This window comes from Alternaria viburni (genome assembly GCF_023758015.1).
Source record: "Alternaria viburni strain BMP 2772 chromosome Unknown scaffold_25, whole genome shotgun sequence".
Classification (NCBI taxonomy): Eukaryota; Fungi; Ascomycota; class Dothideomycetes; order Pleosporales; family Pleosporaceae; genus Alternaria; species Alternaria viburni.
Genome location: NW_026055794.1, coordinates 321,156 through 341,582, shown reverse-complemented (window position 1 = coordinate 341,582; position 20,427 = coordinate 321,156). Strand labels below are relative to the sequence as shown.

The 20,427-nt window shown below is 52.6% G+C and overlaps 5 protein-coding genes across 5 annotated transcripts; 2 read left to right on the top strand and 3 right to left on the bottom strand.

Moving 5' to 3' along the window:
* Positions 1-1,117: 1,117 nt before the first annotated feature.
* Positions 1,118-3,119, top strand: J4E79_009520 (uncharacterized protein; the record flags this gene model as incomplete). Its single annotated transcript, XM_049358365.1, has 5 exons — positions 1,118-1,350; positions 1,398-1,753; positions 1,806-2,185; positions 2,243-2,620; positions 2,673-3,119. The coding sequence occupies 5 exons, from the start codon at positions 1,118-1,120 to the stop codon at positions 3,117-3,119; spliced, it is 1,794 nt and encodes a 597-aa protein (XP_049207220.1).
* Positions 3,120-6,071: 2,952 nt separating this feature from the next.
* Positions 6,072-6,599, bottom strand: NUT2 (RNA polymerase II mediator complex subunit; the record flags this gene model as incomplete). The annotated part of the gene is made up of 3 exons (XM_049358364.1): positions 6,072-6,360; positions 6,414-6,531; positions 6,578-6,599. 3 exons carry the CDS (start codon positions 6,597-6,599, stop codon positions 6,072-6,074), a joined length of 429 nt encoding a protein of 142 aa, XP_049207219.1.
* A 255-nt stretch (positions 6,600-6,854) lies between these two features.
* On the top strand, positions 6,855-9,673 carry J4E79_009518 (uncharacterized protein; the record flags this gene model as incomplete). The annotated part of the gene is made up of 3 exons (XM_049358363.1): positions 6,855-7,374; positions 7,431-8,301; positions 9,289-9,673. 3 exons carry the CDS (start codon positions 6,855-6,857, stop codon positions 9,671-9,673), a joined length of 1,776 nt encoding a protein of 591 aa, XP_049207218.1.
* Positions 9,674-15,120: 5,447 nt separating this feature from the next.
* On the bottom strand, positions 15,121-16,436 carry J4E79_009517 (uncharacterized protein; the record flags this gene model as incomplete). The annotated part of the gene is made up of 3 exons (XM_049358362.1): positions 15,121-16,258; positions 16,308-16,329; positions 16,385-16,436. 3 exons carry the CDS (start codon positions 16,434-16,436, stop codon positions 15,121-15,123), a joined length of 1,212 nt encoding a protein of 403 aa, XP_049207217.1.
* Positions 16,437-18,539: 2,103 nt separating this feature from the next.
* Positions 18,540-19,953, bottom strand: RBG1 (GTP-binding protein rbg1; the record flags this gene model as incomplete). Its single annotated transcript, XM_049358361.1, has 6 exons — positions 18,540-18,737; positions 18,785-19,456; positions 19,504-19,709; positions 19,761-19,803; positions 19,857-19,877; positions 19,933-19,953. 6 exons carry the CDS (start codon positions 19,951-19,953, stop codon positions 18,540-18,542), a joined length of 1,161 nt encoding a protein of 386 aa, XP_049207216.1.
* Between the last annotated feature and the right edge of the window lie 474 nt (positions 19,954-20,427).

Sequence of the window (20,427 nt, the reverse complement as noted above, 5' to 3'; positions counted from 1 at the left end):
GACACCGGACGCTAAGAAGCTTGAGCATTGCGCGGGTAGGTGGGTGATATATTTAAAACCTACCACGATGCCCACTAGAAGTTTTACAGTGGAGGTATCTCCGTACCATAGAAATACCTCAGTATGCGAAACAACACTCGCTACAGACGTGCGGTAATGGAAGGTCGGTGGACTGTTCATGGGCTGAACAAACTGTCCGAAGTCTAACCGGATCGAATGTCGCAATGTCGCGACTCTGTTCACCTCTTTCTATATGCCGCAATAGGAGCGCGCGGAAACGTGACGATGCCGATGGAAATTCTGCTCAAGCAGCTGTTAAAGATACCGGGGTGGAATGGAAACGCTCTTGACCGCGTGCGGTATGGCGCTTGGCGTCAGTCATACGCTCGGCGAGCCGTGTACGTCATTTTGGTGTGGTACAGACGTCTGGACCAATTGGAAGTAATGTCACAGCTGCACGGTGCCATGCAGACGATGGTCGTGGTTGCAGAGTTTGGGTTGTAACGTGCACGTTGACCCAGACCATCGAACTTGCTGCTCGAGCAGACAGAAAAAAGCCGCAGGCGACAGGGCTGATGGTGTCTGTTGGGTTCTCGAGTGGTTTAGCTCCCATGCAACACAGGGCTAATGGCGACCTTCCTCAGCATGGCACGGGAACTAACGGCCACGCTAACCACGTGCGCGAGGCCTCTACTCCGGCAGACGTCACCAAACAACCAAACATGTCTCAACAATGAACATGCTTATCGCGAACAACCACAACGAAATCCTGTCGGAAGCGCATAGGCTGTCGTTCAAGACAAGCATCCGCCTTTGTCTAATGTCTTCATGCTACCTAGGTAAGCATCATCATCATGTCTCCTTCCGCGCACAAGCAGTCCGCCCATCGATGGCAAACCCTCGATCTCCACAGATGCCAAGCTTAGCTATGACATTGGGGCCGTAGTGCGCCGGCTTCTGTAATTGGACTTGATCCCGCGTATATAGACTAGATGCTCAGGGTCCGGATCAAACTATGCACACATCTATTGCGTCGATCGGTTTCCTTCAGCTTTAGTTTCTGCGGCTTCGCATCCATTGCCCGTTTGTGGTCCATTCAACTTGCATATCCGTCATCATGGATTCGCCAGACGCGACAAATTCGAACAGCAAGGAGATACTAGAGAGGACCGCAACACACGAATCGTACACCTTCCAAGGCGCGAGAGGATGGCGGAGATGGCGCATTCTCCAACCTGGTCGCGGCATGTATCACGATGTCAAGAGGAGACTACCTTATTACTGGAGCGACATAACCGATGCTCTCACGTATAGGGCTTTCGCCAGTACAATTCGCATGTACTTCGTAAAGTAAGCCTATCGCGATAGACGCTCAAGTCTCAGACTGACCAATATAGCGTATTACCTGCCATTGCGTTCACACTCGACATGTACCGTCGAACGGGCGGGTTCTTTGGTATCAATGAAGCCCTCTTTTCGTCCGCATTAGCAGCCATGGTGTTTAGTCTGCTCGCGTGCCAACCCCTCACCATCGTAGGAGTCACTGGTCTGATCGCGCTCTTCAACTACACCATCTACGACATTGTTACCCAATATGACCCTTCCATCTATCCAGCATTCACCGCGTGGGTTGGAATTTGGGCTGCTATCTTTCACTGGATCGTAGCCTTCGGAAACTTCAGCGACTACATGGCCTATGTCACTGACTTCTCGAGTGAGACGTTCGGCATGTACGTAGGAATTATCTACTGTGGTATGTATCTCGTCACTGGCCATATCAAGACACGATATTGACCTAAATGCAGTCAAGGGTGTTGAAGAGCTAGTATATCTGTTCCAAGAATCCGGGTTTGACGGTGGCTACCTCTCCATCGTCATTGCGATATGTTACTTCGGCTCCGTCTATGGCCTTGAGAAGCTTGGTAGCAGTACGGTGTTTACCCCAGGCATTCGTAGCATCATCGCCGACTACTCCTTCGTCTTCCCTACCCTGTTCTGGGTCGGTTTCTCGCATATTCCTGGACGTCTGGAGGAGACTGGGCTATACCGAGTGCCTATCGGCAAGGCCTTTGCACCGACGCAGGATAGAAACTGGGTAATTGACTTCTGGAATCTTGACGTCAAGTGGGTATTCGTGGCTTTGCCATTTGGCTTCTTGATGATGCTGTTGTTCTACTACGACCACGTAAGTCATACACGTCTTCTAGTACTGGCGAACGCGAACACTAACCATTGGCAACAGAATGTGTCATCCCTCACCGCACAGGCCCGCCAATACCCCCTCAAAAAGCCCGCTGGTTTTCACTGGGACTTTTTCCTTCTCGGCTGCACATGCTTTGTCGGTGGCATCATCGGCCTTCCACTTCCCAACGGCCTGGTTCCGCAAGCACCGGTACACACAGACTCTTTGACCGTTTACGAAACTAGGCTGGAGATCACCAAAACGGAAGACGGTGGTGAGATCCGCAAGCCATTTGTCAAGGCTACTGCTGTTGTCGAGCAGCGTATCAGTCATTTCTTGATGGGTATGGCCATTTGGGGTACCATGACCGGTCCCTTACTTATCGTACTACACACCATGCCCGCAGCAGTCTTTGCTGGTGTGTTTTTCGTCGTCGGTGTACGAGTTGTTCCATCTTCAAGCTCGATGCGATATGCTAATCTCTTCATAGTGGGGCTCCATAGAATCCAACGGCATTGTTAGCAAGGCGCTCTACCTCATGTCGGAGAAACGCTTCATACAGCGCGATAACCCGCTCAACCGCGTCTCCCGAAACAAAATTCGGCTTTTCATCGGCCTTCAAATACTCGGCGTCGCATGCACAGTCGCGATTTCGCAAACCATCGCCGCCATCGGCTTCCCGGTCCTCATCATCGCCCTTATCCCGCTACGCACTTTCTTGATGCCAAAATGGTTCACGGCACACGAGTTGGACGTATTGGACGCCCTAACCGCAGACAACCCGTCTGTGTTGGTCAGCTTTGGCGGAACACCGAGTGGCATGCAGGCTGGAGGTCCTATGGAGGGTGGTGCTGGTGGACCCCGAGACGAGGAAGAGGCTGCACACCCACACTCTGCCATGCGTCAACGGGCAGGTAGTCTTCATAGAGAGGATTAGACAGACTTTGGTACGACTACGGTATAGACAAAACTGTTGATTTAGCGAGGGGGTTCATGGCGGCCGCGACGCTGATTCGTTAGATTAATGTTCGTTTCTCTCAAAGGGCCGTTCAGGCATTGAAGACAACTTAACGTAATATAATATTTAACTTCACTATTCCTCCGGCTGCCAAGATCTGATGTTTTGAACAATGTGGTCATGGACCACTTATTCCTTTTTCCACTGAGCTTCTGCCTACGCTTCACTTACCGCCGCCACCTTCTGATCCTCCTCCGTCCTCTGTGCTCAAACAGTTCCTCTCCCAAGTCACACCCAGTATCTATAGCCTTCTCGATATCTCTCATATCCGGCATCGAGACCGAAGGAAAGATCTGCATAACCTTATCGTGCATTGCCGGTACGTCCCTACCTTCGAATGCTCGGTTTACTCTTGCAGCGAACTCATCCGTTGCTTCCTCGGCCAGTGTACATAGTTTCGCATACAGCGCTGCGTAATCAACAGCTGTAGGATGCGTCAAAGCGTGGACGGACTCATTACGCCATGTGCCGTTTGGTGAGGAGGGAAAGAGATGCGCATGAGGAGGGAAAGCTTCTGTATCAAACTCAAAGGGTATTGTGTATTCAGGAGGGTAGGTGGCTTCAGTGTGTGTTATCTCTTCGAAGGATATCCAAGAAGTGCTCATTTGGGGACAGGAGTCAGATGATGAGAGCTCTGGCCTTGTATCTGGAGAGTCTTCGCGAAGCATGTCTTCTGAGGGTTGTTGTTCTGAGACAGAGGGAGCAGGGCTCGGTGAACGGCTGGGAACGGGGGAGGGTGGTAGTCGATGTAGACAAGGTACAATCTCCCATGATATAAGCCGTTGGATTTCTGGACGATCGAATGCATTTGGGGAGTCGCAAAGCTCATGCGCAGCACTTGATGCGGTCGCTGGCGCTGGTGACGACAAGAGCGGCGCTGCATTCTGGCATCTGGAAGTCCATGTAGGAGCAACTGGCCTGGAGAAAAACGACGTCATGTTGGCCTTCAACTCTTTCTGGAATCCGGTTGACTAAACTATGGCGTGATCAGTTTGTTTGTCCGTTCGCTAGTGTTTGGAGTGTTTGTGGGCTAAGCGGGTTGAAGAATCTTGGACTGCTAGTGAGTGCGTAGTGTAAAGCACAGAGGCGATAAAGGACTCGATCAATCCAGAGAGCAGGGGCAACCGTGTATAAGAGAGTCACAGTGTTTGTATGCGTATAATGTCACAGGCGATTCGTTTGCTAAGTAGTGAATGGTAGAGGTTGCGTGTTGTAATCCAAAATCAGACAGTGAATGACCATACCGCACGGATATGTACGGAAGTAGTAAGAGTCATAAGGTTTGCTGAAGACATCTGTGAGATCTTGTAAGGTACAGAGACAAGCATACGAAGCCGATGTAGTGTCATACGGGCTGGAGAACTCGTACAAGCGTTTGCAGGAACTCTTCCTCTAGATTCAACGGCAGCCTCTTCCCAGCTCAATGATAATGGTGCATTGCTTCACATCGTGTTCAAACTGGGGTGCAATAAGTCAATCAGGGAAAGGTGAAGAATGTGAAATTACATACAAGTGTTACCAAGAGGGGTTTGAGGCATATACATCTCATCAGGATGCGCCTGCGTCAATGAGATAATGACAGAAACTGTGAAGTTGCGTGCGCATCGCACGAATTGATAACTTTGGCAAAGCTTTAGGTCAGCATACCCCAAACAGTGTTACGTTGTAACTAGATAATCGTGGCCTATTAATGTTGCTGTTAGTAACAAATCCTCGATTTCACTCGAACTGCATCCAACCAAGGTCGGTACGTGAGCGGAGCGGATGATGTGAGCGGCTGCCTTCACATGTTATTGTATCGCTATAGCTTCCTGGAAAAAACTGCTATGGTCAGGCTATACGCGAAACTCGGCCGAGCGAGTCGTGTAGACTGTCAACACAACGCATGACATCTCCATCGGACCGAGAGTTCCAACACCCATTGTCGCACCGCTGCAATTATACTAAATTTAGCATCCATACGTTGTTATATGATAGAGACTTGCTTCACATATTAACATAGGTCTCATATGAAGACACGGTTTGTAAGTATGACAAAGAACCGAAGTGGATCTGAAGGAACCTGAATGTGAGCGATGAAGTGCCCGACATTCAATAGCGCCGAGATCTTCATAAAGAGTGCCCGGGATCAGCGAGAACTAGCATCGTTTTGGGCACTGCGAGATTGTGTGCTGTTATGCAAGGATGCCGAAGGTTTACATCGTACGAGATCCTTCATCGCACAATATGATGTGAAGAGACATGACGCAGAATACTAGAGACGAATGTGATGTAATGAAACATAGTTTAAACCCGGCACATCAATGAAATGCCGTGTGTAACAGCCGTCTAGAGGAAGCATCGCGCCATGCTGAATCGGTAGCAGAAGCAAGGGATGCAATGTGGCTCAGCCGGATGTGACGGACGCATGGAGATAGCTGCAATCGAATCTAGTAGATTGAGAGTGTTGTTGTTCCTTCTGAGAAGTAAGCTCGTTGTAACGTGTTGGATAATGCAATCCCTGCCAATATCTTTTCCCAAAAGAGCACAGCATCTACAACGACGTCTTCATTCGTGTTTTGTGGGGATCTTCTCCATGTCTGAAGCATCCAATGCTACTCCGAGTATTGTCGGAGTCGACTGACCAAGCATCTGGACGAGGTCGCATTCATTGATGCACTTCCCCACCTGTCGGAGTGTTGATCCGTATACCAACCATGTCGTAACTATCACCGCCCGTAATGCATTGGCTATGTGGTACTCGTTGGTATATTCGGTGATCTGAGTTTGGTCGTCGCATGTGTCCGTGCTGTTCCAGCATCCATATTGTGATTGCGAAGCTACTTTGAATCCGCTTAAGGTATTCACCTGGGTCTGGTGAAGGTAATGAGCCTAGACGCGCATCTTGCCGCCTGTAGACTCGACAACAGAGGTCACGTCTTCTCTGAGTTCTGGAATAGCGCTCGAGACGTGCAGGGCGAGTTGTTCTTGAAGCGCTCGGTATGCGTCGACGCGACCGTACAGCATCTGGTTCATTCGCTGCACGGTCTCAACAAATTCGCGCGTGAAGATATCCGGGTTCCTGGAGTTCTCAACGTAGGACATGACCTCTGGAGGAATGTTGATGTTCACGGACGGCGCTGTCCTCGACAATTTAACCAGGTTCTGAACGAGCGACTGGCTACGGTACGGTTAGCCTCAAAAGCTTACACGCAGGGTGTAGCTATCGCATACATCTCCCGCCTTATGGCCTCCTGCGTCTTGCTTCCATGGTGGTCGTACGCTTGCACGATGAGGTTATAGAGGTTTTGCACGATGTCTTTCAGCTGACCTTCCACGTCGATTATCGCCGCTATCGCACACGTTAGAACGAGCCGAAGAAGTACCGCACTACATACCATCGGGACTTAACGCTGCCATGATGTTGGCGAGAGTAAGTGGTGCTGTGAGGTTTGGTATTAGGAAGGCTGGTGCTGTGCGATGGCCGACGCAGCGCGCGTCACAAAGAGGAACGCGCCAAGGCTCGGCTAATCCCGGCCGTGGTTGACTTTCTGTCGTCATCGCTCCTTCGCCAGTACCAACCCCACGACCACATTCATCTCGAATCGTGTCGCAGCGCGCTATCACGTGTCGAAAACTACATTCGGTGTTGGCAACGATGAACATCACGTTGCAATGACAGAGAGTACGAACCGGGATCCAGACGTCCCTCTTGCGCAGCCACCAAGCTACCAGGCCTCAGCATCGTCGACCCCGGGAGCCACGGGGACCAACGTGCAAAACCACTCCCGTGTGGCGGCTACAACACGCTCAGCAGACACACAGAAGCCTCAATTAGATTCTACCTCGGATAAATCCACGGCAGCATTCATTCGGCGCACTCTCTGCTCCCACAATGTGCTACTTGGCAATGGCGAGAAAGGACGCAGTACACCTCGTCCTATTGAAGACGTATTGCCACCCTTGACGAGCTCAAACGAGGTCGATCTTCAACTATATGGCATCATCTCTGTTATCATCAAGGAGTTTGTACAGACGTGGTACTCGAAGATAACTCCCGATCAAGTATTTGTCAACGAAGTGATCCAGATTATCGCTCATTGTACGCGAGGTCTGGAGCAGCGCCTCAGAAAAGTCGATCTCGAATCACTATTGCTAGATGAGATACCTGAGCTACTCCAAGCCCACCTGACCTGTAGGTTATTTCAACTTGGACTGTCGCATGAAGTTTGTCTAATTCTTCCCTGTCAGCATTCCGAATAGCGAAGACTCAAGCCGCCTCGTCAATTTCACTAGTATCAGATCCTCGTCTGATATATCATACGCTCCACCCGCACCCTGCACTATCACCTGTGCCTACCGATGATGTTCCGGCGACAGTCCTTGAACAGCGGGAAAGCGAGTCGGCGTGGCGCCAACTACTCATACATGGCGTGCTAGCCCTGTTGCTACCGACAGAAGACTTAAAAAATGGGTGTCTACGCGCCCTGGTAGGCGAAATATTCGCAGAGATGATCCTTGGAAACGGCATTAGCGGAAAAGCCTGTGAAGGATGGGTGTTATGGGAGGGCATCACAAGGATAGCTGAGGTTTTACAGACCGATGCTGCGAAAGAGAAGGATTCCCAATCGGACGATGCCGATGCGGAGCAGTCGTTAACCCGTCTTGAGCGTTACGGGCTGCTGTCCACGCATCAAGGGTCAGAAATTAGTCCAAAAGGGCCACTGGACGCCGGCCAGCGTCGTCACAAGACATCGGCCTTATACGTCTCGGGTGTACTATGGGCGATCATCCAATACGCTTTTTTGGCGTTTACTGCGGTGCGCGCGGTGGTCTTGAGTCTTACGACATTATCTTCCCTTCCGTTGAGATCTGCCACAACCGAGCAGTCATCTGCAGAAGCAGCCAATCAATCGCAAGCACTGGAAGCGGAAAAGATGGCTTCCAGGCGCCCGTTGGAGGCCAAACGGCCTGTAGTAAGCATGAGCCTGTGGAGCTGTGTAGCGCAACTTGCCGAGTTAGATGTCCGCATGCCTTGGCTGTTGGGCTTCATCTCCATGCTTCATCGTGGAGCACTGCTCGGCCCAGGTAGGGTGGGTGAAACCAATGGTGTATTGGACAGGTAAGTTACGATAATATCTCTTTCTTCACTCGCATCCCCTGGTTGGCTAGCTGGTCAATCCCTGTGGCACCGTGCGACGCAGGATGAGATAGCTCCGCATACGATTCAAGTCACTTGACTTCGCTTCAGCGAATGCGACGGCCCGCAGGCTCACACACCAAAACAACCCTGTCGTGGCGCACCGATTTATGCAAGCCTCGGCACCCGTTCCGGGCGGCAACTCGACACGTTTCGGACAAGGAGGCTTGGCACACTCTCGGCCGTCGCCATTGTCAACACCATGAGCGACCACACGATGCCTGCATCAAGGTCGGACCAATCCTGGTGCTGCGCCTCTCATCAGCGACCACAGAATACTGCGGGTCGTGCGAAGGGCTTTTGTTCCCTGAGCCGTCATCACGATGCTAGCTCTTGTGGAAGGGCCGCTTACGCGCCGGTTGATCTGCTCACACCGTCCGGCCGTCGTCCCTCTCGGGACTGGCCGTACAGAGTTCGAGCACGACATTGGCCACAAACTCTGGCCCTACCATGGATCCCGCCAACAGCTGATTACGCCTCATTCTTCGGTCTTCATCGCTACCGTCATCCTGTTGAGGATCCTGCACGTACTCCTCGGACTCCAATATGGTCTTAGTTTGTTTGAGCAGCGCATTGAAACAGTCGGCGAATGATGCTGTTCCCGAAAGATTGGGAATGGCTTTTTCGATCCATCACGACGACATCCTGCTTTGAGTTGCATAGTGGCATGACCATCAATCTCGCTTGCTATGGGCGTGCGCCTCACTTTATGGGCCGCGTCAACAATTCGACTCGATTCTCGTCCGATGCTCCGGGCCTGCTACCGCAGACATCATCATTCGCGGTCACCAGCTGAACGCCCCGCGGACTCCTTCATCCGTCCAACTCCTACCGCACCCGTCCTGCCTATCTCGCACCAGTCAATCTAGCCATATCCAAGTCTCATCTGCTAACCAGTCGCGATTGCAGATTCCTCGCTCATACTTTCCACACGCAGATCTTGAACCCCGCTTTCCTTCCCGTGGCGCTTCGGACTCTTCGTGCAACACTCTTCCCTAACAACGCGCTCGGGCCCCCACGTCAGATTCCAACGTATGAGGAAATCAAGGAGATCAAGCGCTGCTGTGCCGCCAGACTACTTGACTTAGTACCACCGAAAGTAGCAGCCGCTTTCTTTGCGAGCTACGAGCGCGATGAGCAGGTTCGACAGATCGCAAACACACTAGACTGTCTCGATGACGCTTATCTCAACAAGCACCTCGTCTTCCAGATCGTTGACCTGATTGTTCTGCGCCTGTTTCCGGAGTTGGGAGAACAAGGCGTCAAGGATCTGTTGGAGGAGCGCATTAGCTGATGCTGTTCTCATGCTTCCGAAAGTTAGAACCCCATACATTACGCATTTTCACCGCCAGATACTCGAACGCTGCTGGGCACGGCCCGTCGCGCAGTCACCTTCGCCGTTCATACCCCGTTCATACCCCGTTCAACGAGGGTGAACTCCAATCCTTGTATCGCATACATACTTCCATCAAACCAGCATAAGGCGACTCACTAAAGCGGCGAAACTGCAGCTACGTGCACTTCCACGTATACCAACTCATAGTGCGCTCGTAGCAAAGTGTGGTGGGAAAGGTACACCGCTGACCGTAAAAGAGGGGTATCGACCAATCAAAAAATTCCCTAAGAAAATTGTTGAGGCACATGGCATCCAGACTCCGGGCTGGCTGCATGCCGTGGCGAGCACCTGACTATTCGGGATATTGCCGGACGGAAACTACAAAGAATGAACCACGAGGTGCCCCACCGTGCACGTCTTCCACCAAGCCATCGCTTAGTTCGAGCTGCTTTACCATGATTGCTGCAGTACTCAATCTTGGTAGTGTTGGTATGCGGCAGGGAAGACACCACTCACGCAGACTTACTGCGAATGAGGGCCTTGAACAATCTGCATGTCGCTCGGTGAGCGCGACGGTCCGTGTCATCTGTACATCTGCGCGGGGATAAAATGCATACAACCGGGAGCCTTAAAGGTAGATATTGGACGACAAGCGACATGTGTTGTCAGGGCGCGCCATGGTACATAAATTCAACTAATCGAATACGAGATGACTATGTGCCCAGCTCCGTCGCAGTTACGATGCGAGCTCACGATGCAGTACCATCGCATGATCCTGAAGAGAGTCAAGGACTGTAGACGACGTTGCATCTTCCCTGGTCATCTAACGTAGCGTTCCGAGCTTCACCACACCTTCACGTATCAAGATGAGCTCGCCTAAGCCCCGCACCTTCATACAATCAGCAATCAAGCCCCGCCTAGCGAGATAACAAAGGTTCTGGTTCAGAGCGCCTTGGAGTTTCTGCCTGCGGATCACATTTACCGCCGCGCTCCTCTTCGGCTACACCGTGAACCCTTGTTCCAAGGTCAAATATAACTCAGCCTCACTTAGGCGATGTATCAACCGTGGGGTTTCAGTGAGTGAACATCGCAGAAGCGAGGGTGGGCTGAGAAGTCTAAAGCGTCGAGAGAAGTTACCCCGCATGCGCCTTCAGCCCGTAGCCGTCTATCTCTTATCGCTTCCGCAAGGGTTGCGGTTCCTGGCAACACGTTCCTGAACAGCCTGCCGCTAACGTGTTTCAAAATTCGGTTGGGCAGCAACTACGCGGAACATAACCAGCGATCGAGTCAGCCTTCTCTCTGCCTCTGCGGCACAGTTGTCCTGCATCTCGAACAAAACCCATCCTGATCCTATCGAATAACGCGCGCTTTGTGGGCGCGTGCGTAGGATTCAGGTCGCCGATTATGCCGGCCGAAGTGTCAAGACGTCACTGTTGGTGATGCTGGCCCTTGCCTGACTCGGCGCGGATGACCGTTGAAACTTTAATTCCTCGAACTCCAGGGCGTAACGAGGGAACCCCTACAGGGACCTGGTTCGCGAAGCCGCGGGATGCGCAACACGGAAAGTCATGATCCCAGTAATAGTCGCCGTTCAGCATTTGACAAGATGCGACATCGCCTGTTCCTGAACCGCACGGGGTCCGGGGCAAGCGCATCAGGATCCCAGGCACAATGCCCATGATCCCAGCACCGGCGATCCAGCATCTACCATGGTTTGGAGTCAAGCGAGTGCTCATCAGGGGCTGTCATGGGCATCAATGTTGCGAACATCGACCCATGTTTCAACGGTTAAAGAGCCCGGAACGTTAGTGCAGGTACGGCAGCGGGTGGGATTGACTCGAACATGCAAAACATCACCCGTAGTGGGCAATCACTATATCCTACCAAACTATCGTCATCCTTCGCAAGGCATGAAGACTCAATAGTGAGGCGTACGGCAGACTCACCTCAGCCACTCTGGAACAGTCGGCGTACGCGGCTGCGGTGTGAGTCGTACGCCAATCCTGAATTTTCGGGATAGGGAAAATTCGAGACGTTCGCTTGCTGCGCAGCGCATGACAATGATCGCTGAATGACGCCAATTGGCAATCATCATCGAGGCGAGCTGTATATCCCGCTTCCACTCTCACATCATCCTGAGTCGTGATCCATTCGCCAACAAAGGTATTTGCGACACCAGTTCATGCGAAGACCCGTTGTTGGGAATTGAAGAACATTTCTGGAGCAACGGATGTGTGCGTCTGACAGGGAGTGCAAGATTGACGGGACGGGTACGTCAATGACGGGCGCGCGCGTCGTACTGTCGCTTGTACACAGCGATGCGAAGGTGTATTCGATGTCCTATCGTGCAAACCAGCGTTGCTCAGAATTGTCAGCTGCGATGTTGAAAAAAACGATACACAAGCCTCAGCCGATCAAAGGGCACGTGACACGAGCCTTGGGGCGAACAAACGGTGCGAACAACGGCCCGCAATGCCATGAATGATTTCAGAAGTAACCTTGGAAGTACGCGTGCTCAGGCAACGTTGTCGGGAGCACCTCACACGAAGGGGTTTCGGTGGTCACTTCTGTACCTCGACATTCTTGTTCTCTTGCTTAGCCGGTTCCGTACCGTGTTACACAGCATCAGATATCAATCACGTGGACGATCTAATGCAGGGTACCGCATGACCTAGCACCGCGAACATCGTAATGAACTTTTCGATGCTTATCGCCAGCGCATTGTGCATTAAATGCTAGGGCAAAAATTAAAGGTCACCGGAACGCTCTCAGCCTTTTCACCATTGGCGGACTAGCCCAACATTATCTTCGAATTGCGATGGAGACAAGGGCGAGAGCTAGCAATCTAACGCGATAATTGACTTTCGGGTGTAGGTTTCCTAGCCTCTTGCGCTACAACCTGCCACCACTGCTTGACGTAGGCCCGAATACAAAGGTACTACGAACCTGTCGGCCTCTTTCCTTGGATTTGCCAATGGTCAGGGGGTTCAAGGGACGGTAACGCAGGCCTTCACCGATCGATGGGGGGCGCTGCGATTGCGTGTTCGCGATTTGATGCTCACGACGGTCTAGCCATTGCGCGCAACACCGCGAGCTAACGACATGAGCGAGAAAAGGGCCGAACCAAGTCGGACTGCGACACCAAGTACAGATCTGCCCCATTGCGCGTCCCCTCATCTACTGTTACTACCTTTGCTTATTTACTTTGACAGCTACGTAACACGCGTTTTTAGCTGTCGTCCAAGGCCCCCTGTACTCATTTTCTTTTCTTTGATAGAGCTGCACAATGTACAAGGCTATGTACTGCAGCTTCAACCTGCGAAGGAAGTACATCCGGCATTTGGACAACGTGTGAGCCAGTGAACGGGCTCGGCTGCGGACCGAACCGGTACTGTACCGAACAGTAATGTGTTGCAGAGAAAAGGAAGAAGCAAGGACAAAACGAACAGTCCATCATCCGCGGGATAAGAAAAAAGAGTGTCACTGCAAGGATGCCCAAGATATGGTGGTGGGGAACACCGACGACATTTACCTTTCTTGCTTCTTCTTGCGGACTAGAGAGGACGAACTAAAGTGGCGCTGGACTGCTCACCTTTTTGCTTTTTGGCGCCGCGGAACGCAGGGTGAAGTTAAACGGGCTGCATAATACCCGTAATGCAAAAGTAACGGCTTTGTGAAATAAGTAAACTGGTTTCCAAAACACTGCCCAACTTTTGCTTCACCCGCGGATGCGTGGGTTGTACTCTATGTGCTACAGCTATGTTCGTCATGATTGAGCAAGGGAATCCGAAAACGAAGGAAGCTGCAACTAATCCCGTACGGAACAGCAAGAGCCCCAAACACGACTCGCTCCAGGGTTTGGGGAAACTCGAGCTTCGCTGCAGAGACGACCTTTGGGTCCAAGCTCCCCATCCAGCCCAGCAGGGCAGCAAAGAGCTGAGTCCAGTGCGTGCGCCCCCGCGGCATGACGAGACCCTAGGGCGCCTTGCGTCGATTGCGCTGCCGAAACCACTTTACTGAGCAAAGAAAGCCCGTACCAACGCCAATCCCTCGCTTCTCCAAGCTCGCGCTCGTCTCATCCCTGATCCAGATCGGGACAGCCCTTTGACACGAACCCCAATGCGCAAACTTTCCAGCTGAGTATGGTGCGCGCGCGGGGAGACGGGATACCAAATGTCTCACGCTTGCGGGCATCTAGATCAGGCTCAACAGTTTGAGGATCTGTCTTCCTCGTATACGAGCCTCGTCATCGATCGTTATGCATTGCGATCGCTTCAAGCGATGTATCTGGATATGTATATATGTACTTTTGTGATGTATCAAGGATGTGCAAGGTGCGCCAGGTTGAAAGGTGTCCGAGCTTCGTGCAAAGGCGGGGAAGGGGGCCAACTGGTGCCGACTGAACCTGCAAGTCTCACATGCAATTTACGTTTTGGCCGTGTCCAGGATGCGGAAAGCCAGAACGAACGAATGCTGCTTTTCCTTGCGATCGGCATGTCTGTCGGCAAGGTATTTTCCGAAATTCAGTGTTGTTTTTCGGCGGGCTATGCCAAAGTTTGTTGCACATCGTTGCTATAACGGTGTTGCAATGCGATGCCGAAAGCTCCGTCACGGGGGCTTAAAGCGGCAAGTACCAGCCGTTCATGAGCCAGACTTTTGCCGATCAGTGAAGTGTCAGTGGTGCTCCACCAAAACTAGGCTGAGTCTGACCATGATCAGATTGAGATCGGACGAAACTGACTAGTGACATCAGACGCACAATCGTATGGCACGTTGGATTGAGCATTAATCGCATTTCGAGCGTGATTGACCCTTTCGTTAGGCCGGTCTTGCGGCAAGGGTCGGTAACTATATTAGAAGCTACATATAGGTGCACAGCAGTGCGTACGAGGCCCATCGCGCCGTTTCAGACTCAGTGCAACGTATGAGGGCCGCCAGGCAAATGTAAATGGAACGTTCGAAAGCAGCAAATAGAAGCGTACAGAATATTGGCCCGCGTGGGCGGATACAGTCTTCGTTTTAGGTAAGGGGATAAAGTCGAAAACAGTCAGGTTACTGTGCGCTGCTAGAGGGGGGTATAGTGGTTCGTGGAGCAAGGGAATAGGAAGATGGGAAATGAAAGTCAATGAAGGAGTAGTGAGAAATAGAAGCCATGCTAATGATGCTGATGCGAGAATGCGGCAAGATGCGGCAATGAAAGAAAATCCAAACGGTGACTGTAATGCAGAATGCTAGCCGTGTGTGTATGTCCCTGATCCCGGTGTTCTAGACCGCAAGTGTTGCACAGTCTTGCTACTCCAAACCCAAGCGATTCAGGAAGCTTGTTCCACAAAGGAAAGTGGTCGTCAGCGTTACGTGCTGTGACAGGCGTCACAGGCCCTTGGATGAGTGACATGTCCAATTCGCTAATGGATCGCGTCGACGCTTTCGAGCTTGGCAGTGGTGAAGTTGGGCTCTGACACACGTCGCATCTCGGAAGGAAGGCTCTCGGAGCTGCGCTTGATTCGTAGCTTCTCCATCAGCTTGCCAATGGTGACATACTCCTGGGGCTCCACGACGAAGCCGGCGTTCTGTGACTGGAAGAAGGTCATGACGAGCTCGAGAGCGCGTGCAGCTTCTTCTTGGGACGGTGTGATGGGCGAGGAGTCGGCTGATGAGCCTTTGTCGTCGATAGTACCTGGGAGAGGAGGGGGCTGCATCGAGTTGGGCATCTGGGTAGGCGAAAGCGACATTCCTTCGTCAATGACTGGCAGTGTACCAGGCATCTCGGTCATGGGCGAGTCAAGTGCACCGCTGCTAACGTACTTTGGGGTGATATCGTCAGTTGAGCCCGGAGGTGACATGTACTGCTCAACACCAACAAGCATGGGGAAGGTTTGGCTTCGGGGCCTTTGGAAGTTGTTGTTCCCTGGCTGTCCATTCGCAGGCTGGCGGCTTCCCATGAATGGACTCGGGCCGCATGCTGAATCAGGCGTGAAGAAGGGCGAAGAAAGCGACGTGGGGCTTGTGGCTGTATCCGTGAAGACGCTTGACAACGACGTACTGCTCTGTGAATGGAAGGGTCGGCGATGGTTCGAAAAGTCGTATGTGTCGGGGCTTTCTGTCTTGAGATTTTCCTGACTCTTCTTCGCTGTCATGGTCGTTGTCGCTGGAGATACCCCACCAGGTGAGGTAGGAGAGATGGCCCCCGGGGTATGCACATTGGATGGCGGATTCGAAGTCCCCTCCGACTCTTCTGCTATCGAAGTCTTTCGTGACCTTGCACCATTGAGATGATTCTTTTGCTTGAACTTTTCCAACCAGCTCGCGCTGTTTACCTTGAGGTGGCTCTCTGAGTTGCCGACGGTCTGAGCGAAAAAGCGGGCCTTCTCTCGGATCGCAGCATCTGACAGCTGTGCTCCCTGTTTCTGATGGTTGCGTGCCCAATTCGACAAGGCACGTTCGATATCCGGGAATTTGCCTTTCGACCTTTTTATGGGTGATCGGCTACCATCGTCCTGGTACAAGTACTTCTCCTTCTGGCGCAACACTTTCGAAACGGTACTACAAGACTGTCAGCACGGGAAGAGACATGCAGGGTATGCAGTGGTACCTTCGCTCTACGCCGAACATTGCTAGGATATCGTTAGTAAAAGATCCATGTGAGTCTGGTGCGTGGTGCTGGCATACCTCCAATTTCCGTTTGCTTGACAGTGGGATTCTCTTCATGGTATTGGCACATGCGTCTGCGGTCCGAGTCTGTGAGAGTCTTCCGTGGTGTCGACGAAGTGCGGGAATGTGTTGAGCTCGCTGAGACTGGCGTTGCTGATGCCGGCGTTATCGGTGGTGGGGCTGAGGGGAACAGTGAAGCTTGGTAAGTCGACTGGCTGGTCAGCATGCTCGGCCATTGCGGCATCTGCGGCATGATCAGAGGCTGCAGCTGTGGATGCGTAGTCCTCGGTGTCGGATGAGTTTGGTGGGGTGGATGCATGCCGTTCCCGTAGATGGGCTCCATCGGGAGCGGTGCAAAGCCGTTGAAGCCATTAAAGTCTTGGACTGGAGACTGATGGTGTGGGTTGTATCCATTATCGCCATGCCATCCAGAATGGTGATCCTCGAAAGGTTCCTGGTGGTGGTGATGGTGGTGGTCGTGATCCATTTGCAACTGGCTCATGTCGAAGGCAGTAGGTATTGGAGTGGTGTATCCGTGCGAGTGTGGGAACGAGTGTCCGTGTTGGGTGCGGAGCAGAAGTAGGGTGCCAGACGGGCATATGCACCTGCACCGTGGTGTTGCTATACCTAGGCGGCGTGGGTGACCTCAGAGCGGCCGAGCGCATACATGCATGAGACGAGATTTTGGTTCCTGAGGCGAAACAGCGACAAGTCAATGTACCGCAGTAGCGGGGGTAGCGCTGACAAAAGGCGCTGGGTATGACAGAGGTCAAAACATATAGGTATAAAGCAGCGCGGCAAAGCAATGGCCTTAGATGGAGAATTGAAACTGCAGGGAAAGCCTGGCGCGGCGGGCCTGCAGCGCGTACTTGAGGATAAGTCTGGGGACACTGGTAACAGGCCCTGGCTGTGCGATGCGGGCGCGGCCTACTGCAGCTGGCGGGAGAGGAGCCCTGTTTGTTTCGAGCCCAAGCTTGCCGGCAAGCCTGGCGTGTGCACAGTGATCCTGGTCGCCATTCGGCCAAGCGACGAGCGACGACGTTGGGCTTAGCGTGTGCGGGTCTCTCATCGGGGATGCGCCCCTAGGACAGCGCGGGCCAGAATTATGCGGCCGCCAGGCTAGCTCGCCAGTGCATGCCTCGACGCCTGACTCCTAGCAAGGGCAAATGGGATGTCAAGGCAGCCGGGTGGGATCATCCCATCAGGGCCCTCGCACCGCTGAGCACGTCGCAGCCGGCTAATCTGACGCTTCCCGAACAAGACATGGTCTGAGTGGAAGCGCCATATTGGCTTCGCCTCGTGCGCCCAGCGAAATACATCCTGGCCGTTGCCGTACGCTCGTGGCGCGAAACAGTGGCAGCCGATTCAATGCTGCTCAGGTACGCGAGCCTGTGGCGATTCCCACGGCAGGGGCAAGACGTCAATCATCGGCTGTGCATAAAGGAGAGACAGAAAGTGTCGACGGCTGAAACGCTTTCGGAAAGCTGCAATAATCGCGCCCATGGAAAATCGAGGTTTTGCCGACCAGCCACTCAGGCTTTCGGGAGCGATAATGATTTAGCGCCCGACTGACAGCGTGCCCTCTGAGTCGCCAGCACAACTAACCCCTGCTGATTTCTCCGAGTCGACCGCTGCGCCCGTTAGCAGACCAATAAGGAAAACCGACGCCTCAAAAATTGGGCCAGACAATGCTGATCTGAATCCATCAAATTCCGAAGCAAATATGGAATAAAAACAAATGCGACATGCTGACCCCGTTCCAATAACTCCAGCGGCGCCATTACCACGAGGGTCCGCGACGAATATGTCTTGAATGACGCCTCCTCGGCAGGGGAAGCAAAGGCCTGGTATTGATAGCTTGCGGACGGTATCGGACCGCCACCAGTCAGTCGAGCATTGGCGATTGGCAGGTACGATCCGCGCCGTAAGCTGCGTTGCCCAGTGCTAGTGTCGTCCTGATGTCGTCCGCGGTGCTACTGGAACGAGCCCTCGGCCAATCCAGGCCGCGAGATCGGCTCCAAGCCTCGCTCTCTTCGTCATCTTAATGCTGCGACCTAGTATTGGTATCGCAGTGAGACATGTTCAGCCACCCAGAAGGCCCTTCTGCTCTACTCACTATTTTCCAAGACCGGATCCATAACGCCTGTCGTATCTCGTAATCACGAGACCTTATCTAGCGCTTGACAATAGTGACTGGTCGGGTCGTCAGCTCACGATATCCATTTGGAGACATAATACTGGGATACACACCGATATCCTCGTCGGCAAGCTCGTGAGAAAGTCCCACACGCTGGGGCTGATGCTTGCATGATTTCCCGTAAACAATAGCGTGCTTGAAGTTGTCGACAATTGTCTTGTGGATGGAATTACACTACAGAGCGGTTAGCGCGTCGCGTTTAAGATGAGGGGGAGACTTACGAAGTCTTCAATGGTACAGGCTGTTGATCGCAATACCACTGGCGCCGAGTAATCCGGCATCTTGCCCTTGGGCTTGGTGTAAACACGAACGAGATTGAGCTTCTCCCACATCTGCTCGAGGAGCTCATCGATGTTCCACCCGTGCTCGGAACTGATGGGACAAGCGTTCGGGATGCGGTATAGCAAATCGAGCTCTTCGATACTGATAGCATCAATCTTGTTCAAAGCGTAGATGACTGGGATATAGCTTCGTCCCTTGGCCTCAATAACATCAATCAAATCATCGACCGTGGCGTCGCATCGAATAGCTACGTCGGCGTTTGCCATTCGGTACTCGTTCAGCACCGCCTTGATTTCGCCATGGTCGATATGTGTGAGGGGAACCGTCGCGGTGATGTTGATGCCTCCCTTGTCCTTCTTCTTGAGCACAATGTTTGGCGGGCTCTTGTTGATTCGAATACCGAAACCCTCCAGTTCGTTCTCGATAACGCTCTTGTCGGTGAGGGGTTTGTTGACGTCCAGAACGATGAAAATCAAATGGCAGGTCTTTGCGACGGCGATGACCTGTCGTCCACGACCTTTACCGTCCTTCGCACCTTGGATAATACCGGGAAGATCGAGAATCTGGATTTTGGCTCCGTTGTACATGACTTGGCCCGGTACTGTAGTAAGCTATATGTTGTCAGTACTGATTCTAGTACCAAGCGCATCCAACCCACCGTTGTGAACTCATATGCAGCGGCTTCGGAGTGCTGTCCGGTCAATTTGCTCATGAGCGTACTCTTGCCCACGGAGGGGAAGCCAATGAAACCAACACTGGCAACACCAGTCCTAGCAACATCGAATCCTACACCTCCACCGCCGCCACCAGACGAAGGCTCGAGCAGCTCTCTCTTAAGCTTCGCGAGCTTTGCCTTCAGTTGCCCTGTTCATGTATAAGCATACCAGTATGCAGTATCCGTCCATGAGCCCATACCAAGATGAAAAGACGTCGCCTTGTTCTTCTGGGTCTTGGCCATCTACGTCTCGTGTAAGTCATCGTGTTACGGTCGCGTATTGGGGTGTGGCTTACTTCGGCCTCGATGTCCTTGATCTGCACACCCTGTTAGCGCGTGAAATGACGATATGATGCGCCACTCAATACTTGCCTTGTCTACTGTGGTCGCCATCTTGAATTACTGTGTATCCTGACTTGCTCTGGGCAGGCGTGGAGAGGCGATGTTGTTGTTCAGAAATTTGATGCGACGCACGCCGCCAATGACGAAGCGGGGCACGGCTTCCCGGCAGTACCTTTCACCGCCACCCGATAAGGTTAGCGCTCAGCGCAGCACCCTTCCATCTCGGCTTCCATGCATGCTTCCTCGAGGCCTTCATAAGTTCCCCGATAGAAGCCGCGTTCGGGGTCTTCACATCGGTGACCATACCCACCACTCTGGCTGAGCATATGAGGTGCATCACATGTCGGCGAACTGCTGACCGCCATGGATCCACATATCACAAGCTCAGAACGCGCCAATTGTTACATAATGGAGCAAGCCCAGTCCTGCACAAGCAGCATTGAAGGCAGGCAAGCCAACGCTCTTACCCTCGACAAAGGCTGTGTGTATTTAAAGCCCGCGCTCCGAACTCTCTTCGTCGGAACT